We start from the raw sequence: 26,943 nt of genomic DNA, 5'->3' as shown, positions 1-26,943 counted from the left end.
TGACTCCAGTCAGTGACTGGGGATCTCAATCCTTGTGGCTTAAGGTTTCCCCCTCTAGAAACCCAAAGCAGATCTGAGATGAAGCAGGATCATGTCCCAGGGTCTTATACCTTTCCAGCAGCCTTTCAGCCTGAGAAAACAAATAGGCTTAACTGTCCTTCTCCCAAACATCCTGGCAATTAGCACAGGGTAATTTATCCATTACACAGTTCAGATACAGGTTACCACAACCTTCAAAGAGACATAGAGACAATAATACTATTTTCACTCAAGTGTCTTCCTACATGTTAATATTCCTTTTTTTGATCTTTGAATTAAAGCTATAGCAATAGACCAGACTTGTTTGCTTACATCACAAGACCTGAGCAAACATTTCCCCTTCTACCTCTAACAATGCCGGCTGCATTTCAAAGCTCTGTTCATTTATAGATCTTCCTAACCAGTCTCTAAAGTTCAGCCATGGGTCAGGTCAGTCTGGGAGGTAATTAACTCTTTCTGGCCCTGTCACCTTCCAATGAGATATTCTATCACACTCATAACATCCCAGCTCCACACTGAAATCCTCCTGCAGAGCCAGGCCCTTGCAGAGAAGAGGGGGCAGCTGGAGGGCCAGGCGACTGCCGTAAGGGAAAAATCTGAGCTCTGGGGTGTTTGCCAAGGAAGGGCTGTGCTGCAAGGCAGGTCAGCTGCCAAAGGGGAGCCTCATTACACAGCCGATACAGACGCAGGGATCACATAGCAGCAGGCAAAGCCCCCTTCCTGCAGTAGGACTGTGGAACGTCAAAGACCAAGAGGCCTAACGCACCAGGCAAGAAGGACAAGCTCAGCCCATGCCCGGGGTCCGTGGGTGGAAGCGGGAGGGCCCTGGGGTTTGCATGTTGTGCAAACATTAGGGCTTATGCCTGTGCTTGACACTAAGGAGGGGGGAGAAAATGAAGACCCAAGCATCTGACTCCAATTAACTGCTCCTCTCCGATGCTGCTGGTGTGGGCAGGGCCTGTATACCCCAGAGCCAGCTCACTGCAGCGAGAGAGGAGGCTGAAGGCGCACCAAGGGGAAAACCGCTCCAGAAAGGGGCAGGAGAGACGATCACCTTGAAAAGGGGCTGAGTTTGGGGAGCGCTGGCTCCAGGCTGGGACCTGCCTCCGTAGCCACCTGGGGTGGGGGGGTCAGGCCCACTGGTTGAAATAAGAGTTTGGCTACCAGGTAGAGCTGGCTCCAGGGTGGGCAAAGCCCTGGAACAAGCCAAGGGTCAGGGCCGGAGGGACAGAAGCCAAATTAGTCCACCGGGACTATAAGGTGGATAGAAAGCTGGCTAGATCGTCGGGCTCAATGGGTAGTGATCAATGGCTCCATGTCTAGTTGGCCGGTATCAAGCGGAGTGCTCCAGGAGTTGGTCCTGGGGCTGGTTTTGTTCAACATCTTTATTAATGATCTGGAGGATGGCATGGATTGCACTCTCAGCAAGTTCACGGATGACACTAAACTTGGGGGAGAGGTAGATATGCTGGAGAGTAGGGATAGGACACAGAGTGACCTAGACAAATTGGAGGATTGGGCCAAAAGAAATCAGATGAGGTTCAACAAAGACAAGGGCAGAGTCCTGCACTTAGGACAGAAGAATCCCATGCACTGCTACAGGCTGGGGCCCCACTGGCTAAGCGGCAGTTCTTCAGAAAAGGATCTGGGGATTACAGTGGACGAGAAGCTGGATATGAGTCAGCAGTGTGCCCTTGTTGCCAAGAAGGCTAACGGCATACTGGACTGCATTAGTAGGAGCACTGCCAGCAGATTGAAGGAAGTGATTATTCCCCTCTATTCGGCACTGGTGAGGCAACATCTGGAGTATTGCGTCCAGTTTTGGGCCCCCCATTACAGAAAGGATGTGGACAAATTGGAGAGAGTCCAGCAGAGGGCATCAAAAATACTCAGGGGGCTGGGACACATGACTTATGAGGAGAGGGCTGAGGGAACTGGGATTGTTTAGTCTGCAGAAGAGAAGAATGGAGGGGGATTTGATAGCAGCCTTCAACTACCGGAAGGGAGGTTCCAAAGAGGATGGAGCTCGGCTGTTCTCAGTGGTGGCAGATGACAGAACAAGGAGCAATGGTCTCAAGTTGCAGTGGGGGAGGTCTAGGTTGGATATTAGGAAACACTATTTCACTAGGAGGGTGTTGAAGCACTGGAATGGGTTCCCTAGGGAGGTGGTGGAATCTCCTTCCTTAGAGGATTTTAAGGCCCGGCTTGACAAATCCCTGGCTGGGATGATTTAGTTGGGGATTGGCCCTGCTTTGAGCAGGGGTTGGACTAGATACCTCCTGAGGTCCCTTCCAGCCCTGAGATTCTATGATTCCAATGCCAGTGCTGGAGGGTAAACCAGAGTCATAAGCCAGAGGCGGAGCCGCTGCTTTGGGGCTGTGACCACTCTCCGTTCCAAACAGGGCGGCTGGGCTCATCGGTGGCGGAGCAGGGAGCTAGTCAGGGAGCCAGGCAGCAGCTATCCCAGCTGCTCTGACTCCTTCCCGCCCAGGACCCTGCGGCTTTATGGGGAAACGGGACTGAAGACGTGGGGTGTGTCTGTGTTTAGTTTATCAGGCGCCTGTAGCAAGGCCTCCCGCACGCTGGTGTCCTTTCCCCGGGGGCCGGCCGGCCTCCTGGCCCACCAGGCAACAGTGACACTTTGACCCTCAGTTAATCCCACAGCTCCGTCCTTAGTGACCCTCTGCTAAACTCCCCGGGGCCGGTGAGACTCCATCAGGCAACAGGGGGGAGAACTACTGGAGCTGCCCCTTGCTTGGAAGGGGACCCTGCTGCAGCCTACCACCCAGATCTGGGGGAGAGCCCCAGGAGGAGCAGAGGGGAGGCTGGGGAGCAGAGCTGCTGGGGGAGCAGGGGACAGGCAGATATGGGGGTAGCGCTCCTGCAGCAGGGGCCAAAGTCCCCTTAGTACACTTGGGACCACTGGCAGGACTAATTGTCCTTCCCCCCCCCCGCCCCCCAAATCATGACATCCACCCCTCACTCCCATCTCTTTCCATGAAGTCTCAGGACTTCTGGGCCCCTCATGAGTTTTGGGGTCTGACTCGCAATCTTTGAGCCTTTGCAGTACCATGGGTGTGGAGTCCCAAAGGGCACCTGCCACGCGCTCAGCGCTCGGCCCGGAGGCTTCCCAGCAGAGCGAGAGGCCCAGGAGCCGGGGCCGAGACTGGCCTGGCAGCTCCCAGATCCCTTTCCAAGCCCCACAGAGCACTGTCTTCCTAAAGACACAGTGGGTCAGCCTGGCCTTTCAAGGGCCAGAGGCTGGGAGTCGGCCAGCCCTGCCCAGTGATCCCTGCCTGCCACACCTGGGGGGGGCGGGGGCGTGGGCTTGAAGCAGTAGAGCCAGCTGGGGGCAGAGGAGCTGTTTCCCCTACAAAGAGCAGCGGGAGGGGGATGCTTGAGGGGAGAGACAGACAGACAGAGTGAAGCCTCGTCTTGCGACAGCCTCCTCTTGGGACAATCCAATCAGGTCAATATCATGGGCGAAGCACAGCTGCCTAGTGTGTGGTTCACCTACGCGTACACCCTCCTGGAGATTTCCACCACTGGAGCTTAAGTTTTCTTCAAGCTAACCGCTGAAGAGGGTCAGTGATAACAAGCAGCCCTGGCCTCAAGTTGAACCAACTACTTTGCTCATGCCCGGCACGCCCTAGAGCTGTTGAACTTCCACAGAGATTGTGTGTCGGCCTTATTACATTTTCACCGGCTCCGAGCAGCCACCTCAAGAGGTTTGTGCCATCTGCTGACAAACGCCTTAGCAAAATCCTCCAAAGCTTGGATCCTTCTCCAGCACTTTCTTGCATATCACACACGGACTGAACATTTGCTCCGCTGTACTTCTTTGGGGTCTAAGCCCCACTTGTTTTCCAGACAGAAACTCCCCGCTTCGGAGTGCATTCTCTTCAGAATGATGCACGGCAGACTTTTGCTAGGGAGTGTCAATAACGAGATTGTGCAGAGTTCCCAAGTCTCAAGCCATCTTCCAGGCTCCCAAATGGCATTGACCCTTTGGATGTGTTCTGCTTGTATGTTGTCCATGTCAGGGGCTTTATTGCTTTTCAGCGTCCACACTGCATCCGCAACTTCTTCAATTGTAGCAGGAGGTTCACTGGGATAAGACAAACTTCTCACAGATATCCCCTCTGCTTCTTTCACTTCCAACTTAACAGTTCCTGGCACAGGGGGGTGAAAAGGTGTGTTTCCTGCCCGAGAGACCTTTCAAAAGTGTCTTGATGGTTTGGCAGGCCTTCCTACTGGCATTTGCCACAAAGCAGTTCTGTATATCACTGCACTGTTGTTCAAGCCAATCTTCTTTTGCCACTTTAATCGGTGCATTTATTTCTGGCATCATACGGGAATATTGCGGTCATAAATATAAAGGGAAGGATAACAACCTTTGTGGATGCAGTAACATAAATCCCTCCTGGCCAGAGGTACAGAATCACTTACCTGTGAGGGGTTAAGAAGCTCAAATAACCTGGTTGGCACCTGACCAAAAGGACCAATAAGGAAAGACGATACTTTCAAATCTAGGGCCGGGGGAGAGGTTTTGTTTTTGCTCTTTGTTTATTTCCTCTGGATGGAGAGAGAGACCAAGCAGGTAAAACGTCTCCTGAAAACATACATCTAAAATTACAGAAATTGAAAGTAAAGGCAAGGAAATGCGTTAAATTATCTTTTGTTTTAGCTTGTGAATTTTCCCCATGCCAAGAGGGAGGTTTATTCCTGTTTTTTGTAACTTTGAAGCTGAGCCTAGAGGGGAATCCTCTGTGTTTAAATCTTTTTATTACCCTGTAAAGTTACCTTCCATCCTGATTTTGCAGGTGTGATTTTTACTTTTTCTTTAAATAAAGTTCTTCCTTTAAGAACCTGTTGGATTTTCAGTGTCCTATGGACAAAGGGTCTGGTCGGTACTCACATTATTCTCAAGCCTCCCTAGGAAAGGGGGTGAAGGGGCTTGGGGGAATATTTTGGGGAACAAGGGACTCCAAGTGATCCTTTTCCTGAATTTTTGTCTAAATCACTTGGTGGTGGCAGCAATACCAGCCAAGGACAAGGAAAGGATTTGTGCCTTGGGGAAGTTTTTAACCTAAGCTGGTAAAAATAAGCTTAGGGGGGTCTTTCATGCGGGTCCCCACATCTGTACCCCAGAGTTCAGAGTTGGGAGGGAACCCTGACAATTGCTCTCTTGCCTTTCATCCATCATCCATTACGCTCTTAGCTTCCTTCATTGATCACACCACTCCGTGATCTCCAAGGTTTCTTCTTTAGGGTCTGTTTCCCCAGGAATTCATCCCCGGTCTCTGCAGTGCCGCCGATGTTGTACTCGATCGGATTTACGCTACTTGGGCAGCTCAACAGCTTGCAGATTTTGTTCAGTTGTTTTCTTGAATTCCACTTGTTCCCTGGACTTTCAGTTTGTCGACATTCTAACAGAGCCTGAAGATACCTGCAGGTCATTCTTTCTTCGGTGTTTGAGCTTTATGTTGGCTATTACTACGTTACGATCAGATCCTACGTCCGCCTTCTAGAAGGATCAACTCCCCATCACACGGCCTGTTCAAAATTACAGTGAAGTCAGTCTGGCACTGGCCACAGCCATTGCCTGGACAGTTTGTGCTTGAACAAGGTATTTGCTAATTGCACTGAGTCGCAGTCTTCTGCTGTTTGTCTGGCCAGGTCCAAGCTTCCCTAGGCAGCGGCACCATTCTGGGGAAGGTTCAGGACCAACGCATGCATTCCGGTCACCTTGTCCAGTGAACACGTCTCTACGGTGAGCCGCTGCTAATGCCTTCGTGGTGTTGCCACAGAATTTCTCACGCTCTTCATCACCACAGGCAGTAGCAGGGCAGAGCACTAGACAAGTCACATGAGGAGGACAGGCTGCCAAGCTGAGGGTCATTAACCTGCTGCTGACCAACTTATAGGGGCTGATCTGCTCCCTCACTGGCACCACCCCCCATGCGCCCATATTCTGTCCTTGCCACCCCAAATCAGCACGTTTCCTTCCACTCCCAGTCCCTCACATCCCCTCACCATGAGAGCTCATCTTGTAGTAGCAGGAGGCAGCCCGCTCTCAAGGCACCAACATGCTATGGGCCAGTGGAGAACACTTGCTAGCCACCTAAAAGGGCTGTTAGGGCCAGGACGGGGTTGTGGACGAGCTCCCAACTCCTATAAAATGCCCCTAAGGGCCAGCGAATCTAGACCAATCATCACTTGCCTTCGTGCAGCAGAGGGGTTTCTATTAAAAGCAGGGGTGTGAAAGGTCAGTGGCTGGCACCTTGAAAAGAAACCAGACTGCGTAGGGTGGGCGGAGCTCTTCAGCCTTGGGGGGGCAGCCCCCCCGAGCAGGAGGAATTCCAATTGCAAATCAGGGCTGCCACACTCCTCAAGGCAGACCACTGTCCTTCAACGACCACCTCAGTGGATATTAGAGAGAGATGCCACCAGCATTAGTGTCTATAATCACTCATGACACCATGGCCACACGTTGGCTAATGCATTGAGGCGAACTGTGGGTTTGCCTGGGTAATTCCAGCCGTGCATTTGAGACGAGGCGACTGAACTACAAGTGAATTAAACTGGTCAAGCAAGTGTTCTCCATAGGCCCACAGTTCGTGACCCTCACTGCTAAAGATTTACGTCTTATTTCCAGTCTGAACTGGTCTAGATTCAACCTCCAGACATTGGCTCATGTTCGACCTTTCCCTGCTAGACCAAGGAGCCCATCACCAAGTATTTGTTCCTGCAGGGGTGGAAGCTCCCTGTGAATGGGGAGCCAGATGGATAAGAACGGGGAACAAGAGAACTACTGAGATTTGGTGGGGCTAGGAGGAAGGGTCCTGGGGGTTCCTATCTGCTTCCAGGCCTGTTCTGGCCCCTCCGGGTCCCACTTCCCATCCCACTGCCAGATACCGCAGCGGTAAAATAACCTCTCTCCCCCTACTCGAGATTCCCTTTTATACATATAAGTTAAGTATCCATCAGCGAGTTCTGGGTTTTGGTGTTTTCTTCCCAGCACACATGCGGCTCAGCCTTTGCGCTGGCTGTAGGACTGGCGATTTATTAACAAGCTTCCAAAAAGGATTAACACGAACATCGAGTTAGAACAGCAAGTGCTAAGAGAGGAGCTTTAGGAGAGAGACAAAACCTGCTGCTTTCAGGGCTGAAGCCAATCTCTGACTACCAGAGACCAGGGATGGGGCTAGGGGCAGATTATCCCACATCTCCTCTTGCCAGGTTCTTGCCCCTTCCTCTGCAGAACCTAGTGTTGCCACCCGGAATCTGACATTCCTGCGTGTACCCCAGAACCTGACAATACTGCCGTCAGCCACTTCGTACATGCAGCACTGCCAGCGAACAGCAAACATCACATAGCTAGGAATGATCTTAGTCCTTTGTGAGATAAAGTCAGACAGCTGCATACTTGCAGTTTGTTAATCAGAATGGGAGAGAAAGTTATGAAAGAGATTGAGTGAAGAGCCCATGGTTTAAGGTGCCCCTGACGTATTGTTGTTATGGATAAAAATATTAGAAATGTTTGGGGATAACGAGTAGTTTGTTGAAATTAGGAGAATTGATGACCCAGCAGAGGTTATCTATTGACCCACTAGGAGACACTATAGGTTATGTGTTTGGTTAGAGATCGCTATAAAAGATTAGGTAAGAATAAATCCCTCAGAGCAGTCCAAGGGAGCTTTTCTTTGGGCAAGGAGCTGACATCTAAACTCCCCGTCAGCCGGACAGAAAGAGGCCCCTGGAACCCCGGCTGGTGATTATTTAAAACCATCTCAGACTGTGGGTAACTCTATCTGGGATGTCTTAAACCTATTGCATATGTGTGTGCGCTTAATATCCAATAAATCGTAGTTTTAGTAAGAGCACGCTTGCTTTTATCAATCGTTTATCAGACGGAAGCGCTGGGTTCCCATTGACTTATTCCTGACACTGCCTGGAGAGAAACAGTTACGTTACCCCTGCTTTGGGTTCTGAGAAACCCCAGGTAACGCCGTGAGAGACCAGACCCCGGGCTCTGATCCCATCTGGCTGTTCTGTGTTGCTATGATTGGCTCCTTTTGAGTTAGCGTAATCCAGTAAAAAACAGATTAAACTAACCCCAATCAGCCCCTCAAGGCACAAGAGCATCTCGCCAGGGCCAGCACCTCTTTGGAAACACCCCTTTAGTCCAATGCTGCACGTCTCTGTACAGACCGGGCCCAAGTCCCTGTCGGCTGCTCAATAACACACCAGGATAGACGCGCTCTTTGGAGAAATCTTTAATAGACCAAGGAACTCAGGTGCGAACTCGTCCAGTACCTGCAGCTGAGCAATCACTGTCCGTCACACTCCATACAAGGAACTGGGCACAGACTGCACCACAAGAGGCTACAGGAGAGGAGGAGCTCATGCTCTGCTAGCCCAAAGCGTGGCCCAGCATCACACGGGCAGCCACAGAGACTCCTGGTTCCCATTGTGCTCCTCCATCGTACTCCCAGCTGCCAGGGCACTGAAGCATTGCATGCTGGGAGCTGTAGTCTCTGCAGGCCAGACCTCCCCACTAAGGATTTGATACCAGTGAGCCTCAGCGGGATACCACATGGCACCCTGAGTGCACTGGTGTCAGAGCTGCGCTCTCCCGGCAGGGGAGCAGCACATGTCTTGCAGACGCTGTGGCCACTTCTGCCCTACAGCCGGTGACTGGCTTTGGGCTGAGATTTCAAACACAAAGTGCAACACAGAACAAGTGACTCCGGCCCACCCGCCCTCACAGTATCAGTGCATGCAGTTAACGAGAGGGGCTCGCATCATCTCTTCCCAGAGTAAAGTGCTACTGGGACGGGGGCTCTGTTTCACAGGAGACACGCAGACAAGGGCTGGCTGGACATCAGCACTAGGCCCATCCCACGAGGCTTGTGACTTTGGCCTGGGATTCCAATCCCATCTACACTGACAGCTTTGCATTGCTGCTTCCGTACCTGCAACAGAGCGACCACACCCTTCACCTTCTTCCGCAGTAAAACCACGACAGCGGACAAGCGCCTGGAGGGCGGGCTGTGCACCTCCAGACCTGGCTTATCTCCGGCCTACTCTGCAGGTGGCTCCCTTACCCTCCCCACGCTGCGAGCCAGGCCAGTGCCTGACTGCAAGTCCTGACACTCCTGGGAGAGAAGTTCTGTCCAGTCCCCGTTCACACGACACTCTGCCACTCCTGTCTCGTAACCAGAGTCAAACCAAGTCTCCTCTAAGCCGCAGCTCCAACTCAGGGCTCTTTCTGCGGGACTCCTCCTGATCTAGCATTTGTCAAACCCTCCTTCCTTAGGCAGAAAGTCAGTCAAGCACTCACCCCCTCCCCAAGCTGAGTACGCATGTGGCCCTGCACCCAGCCCCAGCCCCAGGACCGTACTAGCTTAAGCACAGAGGAGGCCCTGCCCTTCCACTGCATGTGGGACTCCAGAAGGCAGGTGCAGGAGCTCCCGAACTGGGGAGCTGGCTCTAGCCTGCATTTTCCCCCGGGGGGGCCCCCGGAGCCACACACCACATGGCTACGCAGGAAGTGTTTGTGCAGGTGACCCACGCATGGCTGGCAGGGCAGGTGCAGCCCACAGCAGCTCCCCACTTTAATACAGGGGCCCCAGCATGCAGTGCTGCATCGTAGCCTCCACCTGCAGCGGGCGGGGCCTGGACTGGCCAGGGGCTGCACCTGCCGCTGGCTCTATTCTGTGTCGGTTCAGCACAGCTCTCGGCTGGGCAGTTTGGCTCCCGTGGTTTAGTGCAAGGCACGGCAATTCCCAGGGGCACAAGGGGCTTGGAGCTGGCCTGGCAGGGGTCAGGCCCTACGTCCTGGGGAAATGGGCCCTTTTCTAGCCCAGGCCAACAACCTCTGCAGCTCTCCTGGTCTGGCTGGCTGGAGGGGGATCCCCAGCAGCACCCACCCCCCTTGTTGTCTGTAAGCCTAAGGGAACAAGCGCCCTGAAGCCTGGGATGAGAGTGGCTCTCTGGGAGGCGCTTCCCTTCCTTCCCCGACTCTCCCAATTTGCCTGGCAGCAGCACTGACAACTGGTGTATATAACCGGAAGGGAGGCAGGGACTTCCCGGGGAGAGATACCCGGGGGGGACCCCACCCTCCCCTCCCGGCTCCCCACGATGACGGAGGTCACAGCAACAGCACAGCAGTGACTGACGGCAGCAGCCAGTGCCGCTCTGCAGGGGCGTCAGATCTGCCTACGCTGCTCTCCCCTAAAAGAATTAGGCAGAGACCACGGGGCCCTCGCCCCACGGAGCCACACGCCATCATGCCGACAGGGGAAGCAGCCTCCTCAGGAAGCCCTGTGTGGCAGCTGCCCAAGGCTTGTGGCCTGTACACGCACGAGAGACAGACCATTGGTGCAGGAGCTGGGCTTCGGCACACACAAACAGGCAGGGCCCGGGCCTGCCGCAGAGGCGGTGCTGCAGGTGAAAGCTGCCATTCCAGCCGCGTAGGGAGGTCTGTGTAGCCCTCCTAGGCGAGGACTAGCCGGGCTGCCAGGACCAGCCATGGAGGGTGGGGAAGAGCTCTGCCTGCACCACGAAGGGCCCTCACCCCCCAAGCCACGGGAGGCAGCACTAGCCACTCCAAGCTGCAGCGTTGCCATGAGTTGGCCCTGTGCTAGCACATACTCCACTCGCTCCGTCTCTCAGCACCATCGCCAGACCCATGCAGGGAGGCCGCAGACAGACGTGAAACTGTCTGAGAAAGCCGCCTTACTCCCACCAGGCCAGACCTAACTCAGCCAGACCCTCAGCCCGCCAAGCCACCAGGAAAGAGGCCTCTCTGCGCAATGAGCCCCATGCTCTCGCTTGGGATCCACCCCTCTTGGGGCAGGCCCAAGGCCAGTTGGCAGTGGCTCTGTCCATGGCTTGGCAGCCCCACAGTCACCGGCAGCACAGTATAACGCCGCGGCCTGCCCGCTGCTCTCCGTGTGGGAACATAGTTACCAGACTGACTCTACAGTCTGACCAAGTATGGTGACCCGGCACAAACGGATGCCCCAGGCAGCACAGGGGAGGGCTCAGGCCAGCGCGAGAGGGGCTGGGGCGGGGCAGTCCAGGGCGGCCAGGCATGAGACGTGGCTAGCAGAATTCCGAGGAGAGGTGGATGAAGTCATCCAGGGAGCCTGGGCTCTGGGTGTAGTGTGTGGCCGAGCCATCTTCTCTCCTTCCCTTTTCCTAGTGAGATTCCAGCACGAGAGAAAAAAGAAAGCAGAGAAGAGTTTTGTCAGTCGCCGAGCCTGACTCGCCCGAGCCCTGCATCACTCTGGGCCTTGGCTGGGGTAGCAGGTGGAGACACAGTTCCCAACGGGGGCAGCGCCCCTGGCTGAAGCCACAGCACAGCCAAGGCCCAGCCTGTTGGAGCCTTGTTTACACTGGGGCGTCTGCTGGTGCTGTCACCCCATGGGAAATACAGCTCCAACGAACTAGCCCAGCCCAGGCCTTGCTAGCCAAGCCAGCCCGACCGCAGCTCTTTCCACTCCTCACCACTCGCCGCACGTGACAAACACGTGCCCGCCCACAGGGCGCTGGTGCATGGAGCTGAACGAGAAGGGAAGGAGCTGCCAGTCCAGGAGTCCGTGTCATGCCAAGCTCAGGCTGCACTGCCCCGCACCCACAGCTGGAAAGCCCACCGCCCCGTGAACGGGGCCCTACCGAAGTCACTGCTGCCCAGTTGTAGAGGCGCGGGCGAGGGAAACGCCGACAGAGTCCCACTGTAGCATGGCCAGTGGCTGCCCTCACCTGTAACAGCCTGGCTGGAGGGGCCGAGGGCCACAGGCTCCCTGTGTGCTGGGCCCTGCCAGCCCCCTGCCTGCCTTTCGCTATTAGAGAGGGCAGCTCTCCCTGGCACCACTTGGCGGGGCCCCTGGTGAGTAGTTGTCCTTGCCAGGGCATCCATGCACTCATGAAACACCACCAAGTGGCTGCTGGTAGGCAGCTATTATAGATTCACCCTCCCCTGGCGCTGTCCCTGACAGAACGGTGCGGGCACCATGGCTGCCCCCGGGGCAGAGCTGTCTGCAGAGTTACCTGCTGGTACTGCAAGATCCCCTTTTCCTCCTGCTGCATCCTCCAGAGCTCCGTCTCATCCGGTCGGTAGCTGCCCGGCACCGTGTATTCCGCCGGCCGGTCCGTGCTGCACATCTCGCAGCCTGGCCGCGTGGGCTTGTTGATGAAGGTACATTTTGCACATGACCAGCCTGTCTGCAGAGAACAAGACAAGCCCTTCACCCACACAGCACTGAGCGAGCAGGAGAGGCTGCCGCCTTCTCCATCAACTGCCTGGGAACCACACCCCCAGCGCCTGTGGGAGCACACGGGTTAACGGTCTCCCCTGCAGGCTCCCAGGGAAGGTGGACTGCCAAGCTGAAGGACATGCAACAGACACAGAAGCAGGAAAAATCCACCTCTGAAAGGTGCACTGCCCCCCACCCAGAGCTGTGTGTGCACTTTCTCCCAGGGGACCAGGCCTCTGACCGTGATGGCCCCAAGGCAGCGCCAGGCAGAGACAGTGTCTGCGAAAGGCGGGCCTGTTACTCCACTGCACGAGGACTGTCCTCACTCACTGCTCTTCACACCTGCCCTGTTCAGGCCTGAGTCCCTGGGCTCTTGAAGGGGAGGGTGGCGCAGCCAGACAGGGTACAAACTTGCCCATGTGAGAGCAGAGGAGGGGCAGAGGGGGTGGGGTGGGCGTAGGGGTCAGACGGGTGCATACCTGCATGGGGGAGGATAAGGTGGGGAAGGTGTTAGATGGGCATATACCTGCACAGGTGAGCGTGGGCTAGGGGGGTGGGTCAGATGGGTGCATACCTGCACGGGGGACGGCAGTGTGGGGGTAGGGATCAGACGGGTGCATACCTGCACGGGGGACGGCAGTGTGGGGGTAGGGATCAGACGGGTGCATACCTGCACGGGGGAGGGTGGGAGGGGGTCAGACGGGTGCATACCTGCGCGGGGGAGGGCGGGAGGGGGTCAGACGGGTGCATACCTGCACGGGGGACGGCAGTGTGGGGGTAGGGATCAGACGGGTGCATACCTGCACGGGGGAGGGCGGGAGGGGGTCAGACGGGTGCATACCTGTGCGGGGGAGGGCGGGAGGGGGTCAGACGGGTGCATACCTGCGCGGGGGAGGGCGGGAGGGGGTCAGACGGGTGCATACCTGCACGGGGGATGGCAGCATGGGGGTAGGGATCAGACGGGTGCATACCTGCACAGGAGAGGGCGGGAGGGGTCAGACGGGTGCATACCTGCACGGGGGACGGCAGCGTGGGAGTAGGGATCAGACGGGTGCATACCTGCACGGGGGAGGGCAGGAGGGGTCAGACGGGTGCATACCTGCACGGGGGAGGGCAGGAGGGGTCAGACGGGTGCATACCTGCACGGGGGAGGGCGGGAGGGGGCCAGACGGGTGCATACCTGCACGGGGGACGGCAGCATGGGAGTAGGGATCAGACGGGTGCATACCTGCGCGGGGGAGGGGTCAGACGGGTGCATACCTGCGCGGGGGAGGGTGGAGCAGCGGCGGCTGGGTGCGCTTTGGACTGGCTGGGTAAGGGGTTGGTGAGCTGCAGCATGCCCAGATGGTGGCTGATTTCTCCGATATTCATCTTCCCGCTGTTGTCAGCGACCCATGCTAGAGGGGCAGACACCAGCAAACAGACACGTTACAAACCCCAGGTCTGAAATTCGCCTGGCTGAGTCAGTGCAGTTCAGCGTAACACGGACGGTCACCAAGGCCTGGCTGGGCAGGAAGCTGTGCCACCGCAGATCACTGCACGGGGGAAGAGGCCTCTCATCTGCACCAGGACTGCCCAGTGAGATGCTGGGAACAGCTCAGCATGCAATGCCCTGCGCTCCGATTGCCCCCCACCCCCACCGGGGGCAGAGTACTCGCCCCACGCAGGAGCAGCTCACTCTACAGGGGAGCTGAACAACTCCCCTTCCTCCCATTTCAGTGGTAGCAGCACAAACGGGCCAGCCTCTCCCCAGCCCCCATCCCTCACCTGGCAGTGAACTCTCAAAGAGACAGCTGTTAGTGAGACGGGGAAGAGGGCTTTGGAACTAGTTGTACCACTTCATAGTAGACTCTGCCTCAGACTTTTACACTTGACTTGCCAGAGTTTAGGCTCCTTTCTATTTTCCTCACTAGGATTTGACTTCCCATTTTCAAAGGATGCCTTTTTGTCTCTAACTGCCTCTTTCACTCTGTTGTTTAGCCAGGGTAGCATTTTTTTGATCCACTTATTTTTTTTATGTGGGGTATAATTTAGTGCGAGTCTCTATTACGAAGTTTTTAAATAGTCTTCATGCAGTTTGCAGACGTTTCACCCTTGCGACTTTTCCTTTTCCATTTAACTACCTTCCTCATTTTTGTGTAGTTCCCCTTTTTTAAATTAAATGCTATAGGGGTGTTTTCTTTTTTGGCATTTTTCCCCCTACAAGGATATTAAATTTAATTACATTATGGTTGCTATTACCAAGCAGTTCAGATATATTGACCTCTTGGACCAAATCCTGGGTTCCACTTAGGAATAAATCAAGAATTGCCTCTTCTCTTGTGGGTCCCAGGACTAGCTGCTCCAAGAAGCAGTCATTTAATGTGTCTACAAATTTTATCTTTGCATCTCTTCTTGAAGCGACATGTTTCCAGTCAACATGGAGATAGTGGAAATCCCCCATTATTATTGCATTTTCTGCCTTTGTAGCCTCTCTCATTTCCCTGAGCATTTCACAATCAGTGTCACCATCCTGGTCAGGTGGTCAATAGTATATTCCAACTGGTACCTACTTATTGGTCAAGCATGGACTTTCTATCCATAGAGATTCTATGGTGCGGTTTGATTCATTTAAGATTTGTACTTTATTTGACTCTACACTTTCGTTCACATATAATGCCACGTCCCCACCAGCGTGACCGACTTGGTCGTTCCTGTATATTTTGAACCCTGGTATTACCATGTCCCATTGATTACTCTATACAAGCCCTTGTACATTCTGTCAATATTCAGTTCCTTGCCTTCATGTGTTAGATTTAAATGGGACTCTTACATCTGACTGTTCCTCACTACCTCCTACCTGTGCTTTACCAACTTCCATCCTCTCCTCCTTACCAGGATATAGAGAATCTCCATTAATTGATCCTCCCCTAAGGGCTGTCTCTGTCTGAACCACATGCTCCTCCACACCCGTCGGCTTTCCCCCAGCCCTTCGACCTTCTGAATTGTACACACGAGCAATCTGGTTCTGTTGTGAGTTAGGTGGAGCCCATCCTTCCTGCATGGGCTCCTTTCCCAAAAGGTTCCCCAGTTCCTAATAATCCTAAATCCTCCTCCCTACACCACTGTCTCATCCTCACATCGAGACCCTGCAGTTGTGCCTGTCTCTCTGGCCCCGCGCCTGGGACTGGAAGCATTTCAGCAGTAACAAACCCCTGGCCCAATCCTCAGCTAGGGTACGACCAGATGGCTGGCTCCCGTCTTGGGGGACGCTGAGCCTGTTCACTGCAGCGGAGGATCTGGCCCCAACCCCACCTAGGATTCCCGCCTAGGATTCCCGTCTGTGAGCAGTAGGAAGCACGTCAGACCTTTCTTTGGAGCCATGTTTGGCAAGGTGCTGTATTTGCGTTTCTCGTCGGTGCCAGAGCTGTCTGGGAGCGAGGGGGCTGGGGGCAGCATGACCAGCACTTGGTCCTCCTCGCAGCGCTGCTCGGACAGGTTGGCCCTCTTGGCTGACAGCAGATACAGGAAGGCTGTGTCTCCGTCCTTCCGAATGCCATACGAGCCTATCGTCCGATCGTCCACGCACAGGCACTGGCCGATGATCCACCGCTGGACGCTGGGGTGGAACCCGTAATCCTGGAAAACCTGCAGGGCGGGAGAAGCCAATGGACATTCCACCACCACGGCGTCCCCACACGGCATGCCTCCCAGAAGCTTTCAGCTCCACCCTGTGGCTTTGCGCCAAGCTGGGTTCAAACTAGTGTCCACCAGCATTCCTCAGACCCCAGTGAAGAACCACCAGCCCTGCTAGAGGAGAGGAGCAGACTGGGTCCCCAGCTCTCTCTCCAGACATGCAGCACGGCTAAGAATTTACAGCTGAAGCATTTCTGGGCGGCCCTGCTAAAAGGCAGGCGATGGACTCCGTGGGCCAGTGGGACTTGGCATCCCATGGCCCAGTCGCAGGAGGGGAGGTGCCTTAGCGCCGTGTCCTACCTGCTGCCTCAGCGTCCCAATGGTCATGTGAGCATGGACTTTGATGGTGATGTTGGCGGAGCACGTCGCATCTTCCACTCCAACCTTCATCCTGAGAGAAGAGGCCAGGTGCCCGTCAGCAGGGTCTGTATTAGTGCTGCACTAGCTACTAGCCACTCCCTGAAGGCCAGGGACAAGCAGGCTCCAGGGGGTAGAGAAATCCCAGCGCTGCCTCGCCCAGCACGTTACACCCAGACACTACCTCTGCCCCGACACACGGTGCTCACACCCGGGCTCCAGCACAAGGGCTTTCCAGGAAAGACGCAAGTGACAGAGTAGCAAGGGGGAGGGGCCAAGGCGTGCTGAAGGTGAGCTCCCCACATGCCCCAGCAAAGTAAAACCCTTTGCTCTGCAGAGCATTAGGAGAGGAGAGAAGCTTACTGACTGTTCTAGTCTGGTGGCACCTGGAGGCCCCAGTCAGGATTGGGTCCCCATTGTGCCAGACCACCCCTGCCCCAGAGGGCTCCAGGGCCCCTTTGGAAGGGCTGGATGTTCAGGGCAGGAGTAAGGAGCAATGGCAGAGCGAGGGAGATTGCACTGGCATTTGGCTCCATGCAGGGGAGGCGCAGGGGGCCCATGGCGAGTGCGAAGGGGCTCACCTGATCTCGTTGGCGGGGTAGCTGGATTCCTTCAGTAGGATGCGCAAGGAGGCCTGCTGCCGAGCCAGCGCCATGGCGCACTGCGAGGCCGCCTGTTCGTCCCCAGACTCAATGGCTCTCGCGAGGCGGAGCGCTAACTCCTCTAGGAAAGGCAGGAGACACCGAGCTAGGGCGAGTTTGTGTCAGTGTGTCCGCCCCACGGTGAGCACCGGAGTGCTGCTTCTGGCCTTGTGGGCAGGCTAGCGGCTAGTCCAGGAGCAGCACTCAGGCTCCACAGGGAGACTGGGGAAGCGCTCCTCCCCCGGGGTCAGCCCCTGACTCTGGCCACCCAGGGCCGGGCGTGCAGCCCCCAGGAGGAGAGCAGCCCACACCTGCACTGCAACTACCCCTCTGCATGCCTCAGCCGGCGTGGCCCTGCGCCTTGCTAGACGGGCACACACAGGGTGGTAGGAGAGAAAGGGGGATTTTGTGGGAGCAAAGAAGGGCACTGGCTGAAACAACCAAGACTTCAGTCATTTCTGTCAAGCGGAACTCGGCTGACCTGAGCATCCAAACCGAGCCCCAGCCCAGGCACTGATCTCTGGCCATTGTGCCCCAGGCCTACAGAGCCGGCGGCTTTCAGAGAGGAGTCTGGCAGCCTGAGCACAAGGAGCAGGCGGAGCTGGGCTCCTGGCCCTGGGCTTTCACACCCATGGCTGCCGTGCGGTGACAATTCCTGCCCAACGCCAAGGGCCAAGGAACCCTCCACTCTTCACTACCTTTATTTGCGAGCTCCAAGGACTGAGACGCGTCTGATGGCGGCGCGGGCAGCGCATTCCCGCTGGCAGAGGGCTGTGACATCAGCACACTGGGACTCTCGGCAGCTGAAAGAGAACCAGGAGAGCGTTGTCGGGGCCGCTGTAGCCACAGGAGACAGGGCAGCTGTAACGTTATTGACATAAACTGGGACCATATAGATCATTGTTGCAACCAAGGTCCTGTAGTGGCACCCAAATCTTGTATAAAGGGGGTCAAATGGGGTGTCTAGGACAAGGTTATGGTTTACTGGTTATGATTATGCTGTCTACATGTATGTATCAGTTTTGTAGTTGAAGTTATGAATATTGGCTCTATACTGTCTGTATGGCAAACTTATGCTATGCTTCTGGGTGACATCCCAGACAAGCTGAGATTAGCTCTGCCTAGCCTGCTTGATGGCCCATTAAGGACCATCAGCTATACAATGGACCCATTGAGAGAAGGCAGATACGCCTTGTACCTCAGCAAAGTTTTGCTGTAATTTTCCACAGTAAGAACAAAGAGGTGATCTTACACCTGGAAAAGACTATATAAGGCTGATGCCAGATCTCCATCTGGTCTTCAATCCTGCTTCTTACCTCTGGAGGAACTTTGCTACAAGCTGAAGCTTTGAACAAAGGACTGAGGACCCATCCCAGCGGGGGATGTATTCCAGAGACTTGATTTGAACCTGCAGTTTATTCCATTGCTGCTGCAAGCCTGAACCAAGAACTGTGCCATTACTGTATGTAATTGATTCCATTTAACCAATTCTAACTCTCATCTCTATCTTTTTCCTTTTATGAATAAACCTTTAGATTTTAGATTCTAAAGGATTGGCAGTAGCGTGATTTGTGGGTAAGGTCTGACTTATATATTGACCTGGGTCTGGGGCTTGGTCCTTTGGGATCAGGAGAACCTTTTTCTTTTATTGGGATATTGGTTTTTATAACCATTTGTCCCCATAACGTGTGGCACTGGTGGTAATACTGGGAAACTGGAGTGTCTAAGGAGATTGCTTGCGAGACTTGCGGTTAGCCAGTGGGGTGAGACCGAAGTCTTAGTCTGGCTGGTTTGGTTTGCCTTAGAGGTGGAAAAACCCCGGCCTTGGGCTGTAGCTGCCCTATTTGAGCAATTTGTCCTGAGTTGGCACTCTCAGTTGGGTTCCGCCAGAACCGCATTGTCACAGTGGCGTAGTCGTGCTTGGATCCACAGAACCAGGTCAATTAAGCTTTGGGTCAGAACCCCACGCTATCCAAATTTGAATTTTGGGATTGAGAGTTTTGTTGGTTAAAGAGCTGCTGCAATGGCTGAGCAAAGAGCATATGAGGGACTTGGCAAAAAAGCCCTGGAAAATTTGTGTTCAGAAAAGAGGATAAGCTTTAGAAAGAAAGCTACAAAGGAAGAACTGAGAAATCTGTTAATAGCCAGTGATCAGGGGGCAAGAGCACAGCCCTTACCTGAGGCTGCAGAAGATGCAGAAAAAATTAGGATGCAAAGGGTGACAAGTAAACTGCAATTTGAGCATGAACAGAAGCTAGCAGATCTTCGATTGCTGGAGAAGCAAAAAATAGCAGAGTTAGAAAGAGAGAGAGAGAAAGAAGCTAATCAAAGAAAGAAGGAGGCTGATGAGAGAGAAGAGAGAGCTCGCAAGGGGCGTCTAGAGCTGCTCGCTGCTGAGCAAGAGACTCACAGGATGGAACAGGAGACTCACAAGATGGAACAGGAGACGGCCAGACTTCAGCTCCAAGTAATGGAAGAGCGGAGAAAGTCATCCCCACCTGGTACTCCACTTCCCCCCCGCCATGAGAAAAACTGGGAAAGGATGTGTCCCATTTACAACGATACTGAGGATATAGAGGAGTTTTTGTCTACCTTTGAACGCCTCTGCAATCTGTACCAGATCCCTGAGGGTCAGCGAATGCCTGTCCTGCTAACCAGACTGACTGGAAAAGCCAGGGAGGTGTTTAATGACTTGGGGGAACAAGAAGCCTTAAATTATGAGCGGTTTAAGGATTCTGTGTTAAGGCGGTTCAAGGTCACTCCTGAATCTTACAGAGTTAAGTTTAGAGAGTTTAAAATGTCTAAGGATTGTACTTTTGTAGAATGTGCTCATAAGCTGATGGGTTTTGTTAAGAAGTGGGTTGTGGGAGCCAAGGCGCATGGGAGTTTTGAAAAACTGCTGGATTTAATAACTTTGGAACAGTTCCTAGACATTGTGCCGGACAGTGTGAGAGCAGCTGTGTGTGACAGGGACCCTGAGTCAGTCCTACGGGCAGCAGAGATTGCGGATGCCCATACCCAAAACAGGGCTCGAGAAGGGTGTAAAACCCCGGGGAAAACTGATCACCATTCTCCCCAGTTCAAGAGGAGGGAAAAATTTAAAAATAAGCCTGACTCTTCTAAAGGAGTTCAAGGGGGTCCGGGGGGTAGGAACTCACATCCCAGGACGGAACAGGTTACATGCTATCACTGTGGTATGCTGGGCCACATGAGACCAGACTGCCCGACACTGAAGGGCGGCCCAAAACCAGCAACCCCAAATGCCACGGCCAATGCTAACCCTGTTGTTGTAAACTCACAGGCAAGCCACACAGAGCCCAGCATTGGTGCCCTGTGTGCAAATGCTGTTTCTGTGGTCTCGGAAGAATTTGACCTTAAAACTCACATTAGAGCTAAATATGGGGGAAATAATGCAGAGTTTATTAGCAGTGCAGAAGTAAATGGAGTGAGGTGTATGGCATGGAGGGACACCGCAGCAGATATTACTCTGGTTAAAGCAAGTCTTGTCAGGAAGGAAGATTATTTGCCAGGTGAAGATGTAACTGTTGTAGCCTTATCTAAGTATTTTGTCAGGGTGCCTTTGGCTAAAATCCACCTGAAATGGAAGGGATGGGAGGGCACCATGGTTGTGGGAGTAAAAGACATAATCCCTAAGGATATTATGATTGGAAATGATATTAAAGCTATGGTCAGTCAAGTTAATACAAACCAGGCACAAGAGAGGATTGATCCTAAGGTTGTGCCTATGGAGGGTTTCTCCAAAAGTTTGTCTTTGGAAAGTAGCTGTTTGGCTGTGAATGAAGTTTCTGAATATCTATCTAATGTCTCAGAAGTAAATCTGGAATTAGATCAAGCGAAGGGAGAGGAGAACAAGGAGATTTTGGATGAGCCTAGGCACTCTTGTGAGCTGATGGCTTTATCTAGTCAGCAGTTTGGGAAGGCAAGGAGAGTGGAAGATGAGTGTCCCTATACCTTGTCTGTTTCCTGTGCGAAGAATAGTGACAGTGAAGGAAATGTGCCTGTGTCTGTCAGGGGTATTGACTTGCCTATGGAGGAAGCTACCCCAGTCTCCAAGCAGTTGTCTGTGAACAGCCCGGTGTGCTGGGGCAAGGGAAATGAAATCCCAAACTATATGTCCAGTAAAGAAAAATGCGTCTCCAACTCTTTTTTGTCTGTGGAGCAGACAGAAGATGCCTTTCGGCCTGTGATGGTTGAGAGTAATTTAGTTGTCTCAGAGTTGGTTCTGGATTCAACTAAAGCCCAGGAAGGGAATGGTCCTAAGTTTGCATCTGCTGGGGAGAATGACACCGTAACTAGGTTACATCCAGTTAGTGTCTTAGCAAAATCCCAGAGACCGGACAATTCTAATGCTTGTATTGGGCCTGTTGCTCATGTGTGGTTGGAGAAGGGTGTAACAACTCTGTCTGATCAGGGTGATACTCTAGCCAGGGCACAAGGAGAGCAGAAAGGTAATTTGGTTGTGTTACCTACGGACAGTTTAACAACTTGTAGCAAAAAGGAAAAAATTCCTAAGCTGGTGTGTGGCAAAGAGAAGGGAAGTATTTCTAACCTTTTAACTAGGAAGCCTATGGGTTCACCTGAAAGGGGATTGTGTAGAGATCTGCCTAATGGGCCAAAGGTGATCCTGAATGTAAGTAAGACCCAGACAGAGTCTGTTGTTGCTCAGGAGAGTGTGCCTTTAGAGCAAGCCCTAGGTGAAGAGGGTAAGGGCAGAATTTCTGTGAGGGGTGAATTGCTGCTGAGAAAAGCTCCTGGAGAAAGGAATCCTCATGGTACTCGGTGCAAGCAGTTCCCTGCAACTGAAGGGTGTGAGAGTGATTTAATCAAGGAAGTTTCAGTTCCTAGCAGCCAAAAATTGTCTGTTGTGAATGGATCCTCTGACTTTCCTTTTAAAAGATCCAGTGTGGGTAGCTTTGAGAAGGTCTCAGAGGAAGTAAAAGTTGTTAAGGAATTGAGGCATCCCTATAACCGAGTGGCTGTGTGGGGCCAACTTGTTGGGGGGACAATGGTGTTGGAACAGGAATGTCTCCTTTCTGATTCTTTAAATGAGCAGTTTGTGCTTCAGGGTTTGAGGACAGATTTGGTTACTGATGTGTCAGAGCAGAGCAGTTTTATGGCTAAATGCTTGAGGATGCGGGCGAGAGCAAGCAGACTCTCACCCGCAGACTCTTTGGATTTGTGTGGTATCTCTTTAAGACAGAGTCCAGCCTTGGAGATGATAGCAGTTACGAATATGAAAACTGGTGAACTGGCTCTGGTCTGGGGTAGTGGAAATTACTTGCCTGGCTGGGAAAGGAAGGACTTGCTAATAGCTGTTAGCACAGAGGGCCCACCCCATCAGCCAGTGAATTCTGTTAAGCAAGAGAAATCGGGGTTTAATCCTGCAGGACAAGGAGGAAAGAGAACGCTGAATTTTGCAAAGGGAAGCCACAGGTTAACCCTAAAATGCCCAAACTCCAATGGTATTGAGCCAAAGGTGTGGCATGACAAACATGACTGTAGATGGACACTTGCAATGAACTTGTTGTTATTGCTGAATTTTGTAATTAACAATGTGCCTAATCTTTTGGAGAATCCCTTAAACGTGTTAAAAGGAATACATGAAAACACACGTTATGTTAAAAGGCCTTGTTACACTGGGGTTTCACAGGTAATGCCTATAAACAATATGGGAACTTTTCACAGGGAAAAAGACATTCCAGACCTAATGTGCTGTATGAAAAGGAAGACTGAGGCACACTACCATATTGCTTTCATGGCTAAATGCCAAGATTCCTGGACTATGAAGAACATTAATATCTGCATTTATTCGATGTTAATTGGGTTCCAAACATTTGCCCGAGCTTGTATGGATAAAGTAGCAGTCTTCTTTAGCTCTTGGCAAGATCACATGGCACATACAGGAACCATGCTGCCAGAGCAGATCCAATCCACTATTGTTCTAACTAAGTGTTACCTTGAGTTTGTAAAGAGGTTCAATCATGTGGTTGAACATGATTTTGATAAACCATTTCTGTTATACACTGGTACGGCTTCTAACCCAATACTAGCTGTAGTGAGACAGAACCCAGGATGGGGAGCTCTTGGGATGCAGTCAGTGATGTTTGTGTCATCCCTTCCTGCATCAATTTTGCGTTGGGGGTGTAACGTTATTGACATAAACTGGGACCATATAGATCATTGTTGCAACCAAGGTCCTGTAGTGGCACCCAAATCTTGTATAAAGGGGGTCAAATGGGGTGTCTAGGACAAGGTTATGGTTTACTGGTTATGATTATGCTGTCTACATGTATGTATCAGTTTTGTAGTTGAAGTTATGAATATTGGCTCTATACTGTCTGTATGGCAAACTTATGCTATGCTTCTGGGTGACATCCCAGACAAGCTGAGATTAGCTCTGCCTAGCCTGCTTGATGGCCCATTAAGGACCATCAGCTATACAATGGACCCATTGAGAGAAGGCAGATACGCCTTGTACCTCAGCAAAGTTTTGCTGTAATTTTCCACAGTAAGAACAAAGAGGTGATCTTACACCTGGAAAAGACTATATAAGGCTGATGCCAGATCTCCATCTGGTCTTCAATCCTGCTTCTTACCTCTGGAGGAACTTTGCTACAAGCTGAAGCTTTGAACAAAGGACTGAGGACCCATCCCAGCGGGGGATGTATTCCAGAGACTTGATTTGAACCTGCAGTTTATTCCATCGCTGCTGCAAGCCTGAACCAAGAACTGTGCCATTACTGTATGTAATTGATTCCATTTAACCAATTCTAACTCTCATCTCTATCTTTTTCCTTTTATGAATAAACCTTTAGATTTTAGATTCTAAAGGATTGGCAGTAGCGTGATTTGTGGGTAAGGTCTGACTTATATATTGACCTGGGTCTGGGGCTTGGTCCTTTGGGATCAGGAGAACCTTTTTCTTTTATTGGGATATTGGTTTTTATAACCATTTGTCCCCATAACGTGTGGCACTGGTGGTAATACTGGGAAACTGGAGTGTCTAAGGAGATTGCTTGCGAGACTTGCGGTTAGCCAGTGGGGTGAGACCGAAGTCTTAGTCTGGCTGGTTTGGTTTGCCTTAGAGGTGGAAAAACCCCGGCCTTGGGCTGTAGCTGCCCTATTTGAGCAATTTGTCCTGAGTTGGCACTCTCAGTTGGGTTCCGCCAGAACCGCATTGTCACAGCAGCCGAGCCAGCGCCGTCCCTGGGAAGCTCTGGTGTTAGTTCCGCAAGGAAAAGGTGGGTCAATATGGGGGCTTCCTGGAGGGGCTGCGAATGGCAGGGGTGCAATTGCAATCTGCCCCCACCCAGGTGTCCGGCGACTGAAGGGCTAACGTCAGCTCACGCACACACGGTCTGAAATGCTACGCCCGCCACCGTCACAGTTACCCCGACAATCGCAGCACCCGAGGGAGCAGGCACACGCTGTTTCCCTGGGTCCTCAGGGCATCCCTTTGGGCAGTGACAGCGTTTCTGCTCCTCCCATCCTGTGGGCGCACAGCTTCCCCCTTGCCCGGGGGAATCTGTGCAGTTACTCCCAGGCCCTTTCCTATCTCTCCAGACCTTCTCCCACCAGTTCGCTCCCTCATGGTGAGGCTTATCTTCCCTCCTAGCAAGGGCAAGGCCAGGGCGGGAGGAAGAGACCCTGGGCAGCTGCTGGTACAAGGAGTCTCGCAATCTCATGCCAAGGCTCTGGCAGAGCGCTGCAGGTCAGGATGGCTGTGCACTGGCAGAGCGCTGCAGGCCAGGATGGCTGTGCACTGGCAGAGCGCTGCAGGCCAGGATGGCTGTGCACTGGCAGAGCGCTGCAGGCCAGGATGGCTGTGCACTGGCAGAGCGCTGCAGGGAACCAGCCAATGCTATACCCAGCTCGAGCAGTCCCTGGCTTGAATTAGCACTAAATCCACTGCCCAGTCTGTACTAAAATATACAGACAAGTCAGTGAGTTCTCTCCATGGCTGACTGCAGCCCAAGAGAAGAGACATGGCACCTTTACCCTGCTGGCACTCTGCCACTCAGGGGTCAAGCGGAGCTGGCTAGTGGCAGCTCAGTTAGCCAGTGCTCCTGAGGGCTGCCACCGGGGGCTCCAGAATCTCAGCTAGCATTACAAAAACACAGATCTCTAAGTCTCTAGCCCTTACAGTTGTGAGGAAAACCTTCAAAAGGTGAATCAGGAGCACCCACTTCAGTAACACATGCCGAGCCTACAGCCAACCTGAAACCACCGCCCAAAGATTGTGGACTGCACCATTCATCATAGCGGAGTGTTAATTCTTAACCCTAATGATGGCAGCGTAAACGTTAACTCTCTCTTGCTGATCACAGCACAGAGAGGAGCAACAGCCACACCAAGAACTATATAATCTGCGAGTGGCGACTCCTCCTAGTGTCAGAGTGGGTGTTGCTTGGGAGAGCATCAGTTCTGCTGCCTGCCTCTCCACATCTGCGTCCTGCTGACGCCCAGCCTGTAAGCACCTGCCAGACTAGAACCTGGGACCATGGAGGTTCTGGGCCTCGCCACAGGACCTCCGGCCGGGTTCCAGCTGGGGGACCCTGTGAAGCTAGGCACTGCAGGAAGTACTGTAGCCTCCTGATTGCCAATGCCGGTATACAAACCAGGAAGCCAGTTAGGGGGCTGTCTGAGCACACGCAGATTGTGTGCTTGCTTCCACTCCAGCCCATGCCTTGCTGTGGACCCTGGACTCCAGCTCCTGACCCTGGTTCGTCCCCGATTCCACTACTTGCCTCCTGTCTGTAACCTGGTGCCTGATACTCCTTGGTATCCTGATCCGGCTCGACCCCGACTCCTGCCCCAGCTTGATAACTGACCAGTGCCCACCAGCCGCCCACAGCCCAGCCTGACACAGACACTGCCTGCCTGCGTCGCATCCACAATCAGTGCACAGCCCAGCCAGAGACCGGCCCCTGCTTTCCTGGAGCCCCCAGCCAGCGCTATTCGCCGGATCGCCACCACTGACAGAGCAAATCCAGGCTGCTGCTTACCGCCAGAGACACGCCGTGCACCTCAGACGACACGCACCATGCCGTCCAGACCCAGCGGGTGTGAGAGGCTGTGGTGCTACCCAGCTGAGCCACTTTAACAGGAGCACCAGGCCTGCCCGCTGTCCCTATCCCCATGAGCGGGACCTGCAATCTGCTCCTTGTTACATACAGCGGCTATGGCCTTGGGGCTCTGGGTGAGGTGCCAGTGTTGCCCTGGGCCAGGAGAAGCCTGGCATTGCCCCTGCATTACACCCCCTGCGTCTCTCTCTGTAACACGTGAATGCTACCGGGACACAGCCAGCCCCTGAGAACCCGGCCTGCCATTGCTGACCTTTCTGCACCTCCCGCAGGGAGCTGCTGACAACCGTCCACCACTTCTGTGCCTCCCGCTCATCTTCAAAGTGAAACACCAGGGGGTCGTCTGAGCTGCTGAGGACCGTCAGCTCATGGCAGGAGGCGTTCTTCACCGTGTACGAGATGTCTTTGAGGTTATACTCAGCAATGCTCTGGGGACAGACCAAGGAGAGGGTCATGAGGCCACCCCAAGGCATGAGCAAGGCAACATGCCTTCCCCCTCCCCCCACATACACACTGCTCTCTGGCCCCTGTCTTGGGCCAGGGCTCCAGTAACCTGGGACGTTCCAGAGACCCTCTTACCAGATGTTACGGGCTGATGCTGCGCTACGTGCTTAAGAAAACTGCTGCAAGTGAAGTTCAGCAAGGGCCTAAGTCTGCAGGATTGGGGCCAAGCCCCATCCCGAGGGGCTTCCATGCTGAGTCTACAAGAGGGCACGATGGAAGCAGGGCCAGCCCTTGAACATAGCGCATGACGACCTGTGCGTGTCTGGTGAGCATACGCGAGGACGTGACACCAAAATCCTGGGCCGTGCACAGCTCACACGTTACCAAAACAGAAGTACCCTGCAATCCTCCACCTGT

At 53.4% G+C, this 26,943-nt stretch overlaps 1 protein-coding gene across 2 annotated transcripts in view; it reads right to left on the bottom strand.

Moving 5' to 3' along the window:
- Nucleotides 1-26,943, bottom strand: part of SHARPIN (SHANK associated RH domain interactor) — a 49,638-nt gene that overhangs the window by 11,270 nt on the left and 11,425 nt on the right. For both annotated transcript variants that reach the window (XM_065582285.1, XM_042861291.2), the window contains exons 2-8: nucleotides 26,336-26,510; nucleotides 17,677-17,781; nucleotides 16,919-17,060; nucleotides 16,281-16,371; nucleotides 15,653-15,932; nucleotides 13,566-13,702; nucleotides 12,100-12,273 (exon numbers count right to left, since the gene is read on the bottom strand). In XM_065582285.1, the coding sequence (XP_065438357.1) occupies nucleotides 12,100-12,273; nucleotides 13,566-13,702; nucleotides 15,653-15,932; nucleotides 16,281-16,371; nucleotides 16,919-17,060; nucleotides 17,677-17,781; nucleotides 26,336-26,510 (1,104 nt within the window). The remainder of the gene's footprint in view (nucleotides 1-12,099; nucleotides 12,274-13,565; nucleotides 13,703-15,652; nucleotides 15,933-16,280; nucleotides 16,372-16,918; nucleotides 17,061-17,676; nucleotides 17,782-26,335; nucleotides 26,511-26,943) is intronic.

This window comes from Chrysemys picta, chromosome 2 (assembly GCF_011386835.1).
Source record: "Chrysemys picta bellii isolate R12L10 chromosome 2, ASM1138683v2, whole genome shotgun sequence".
In the NCBI taxonomy this organism is placed as follows: domain Eukaryota; kingdom Metazoa; phylum Chordata; order Testudines; family Emydidae; genus Chrysemys; species Chrysemys picta.
Note: the sequence above shows the minus strand (reverse complement) of the source record. Positions and strands in the feature narration are given on the sequence as shown.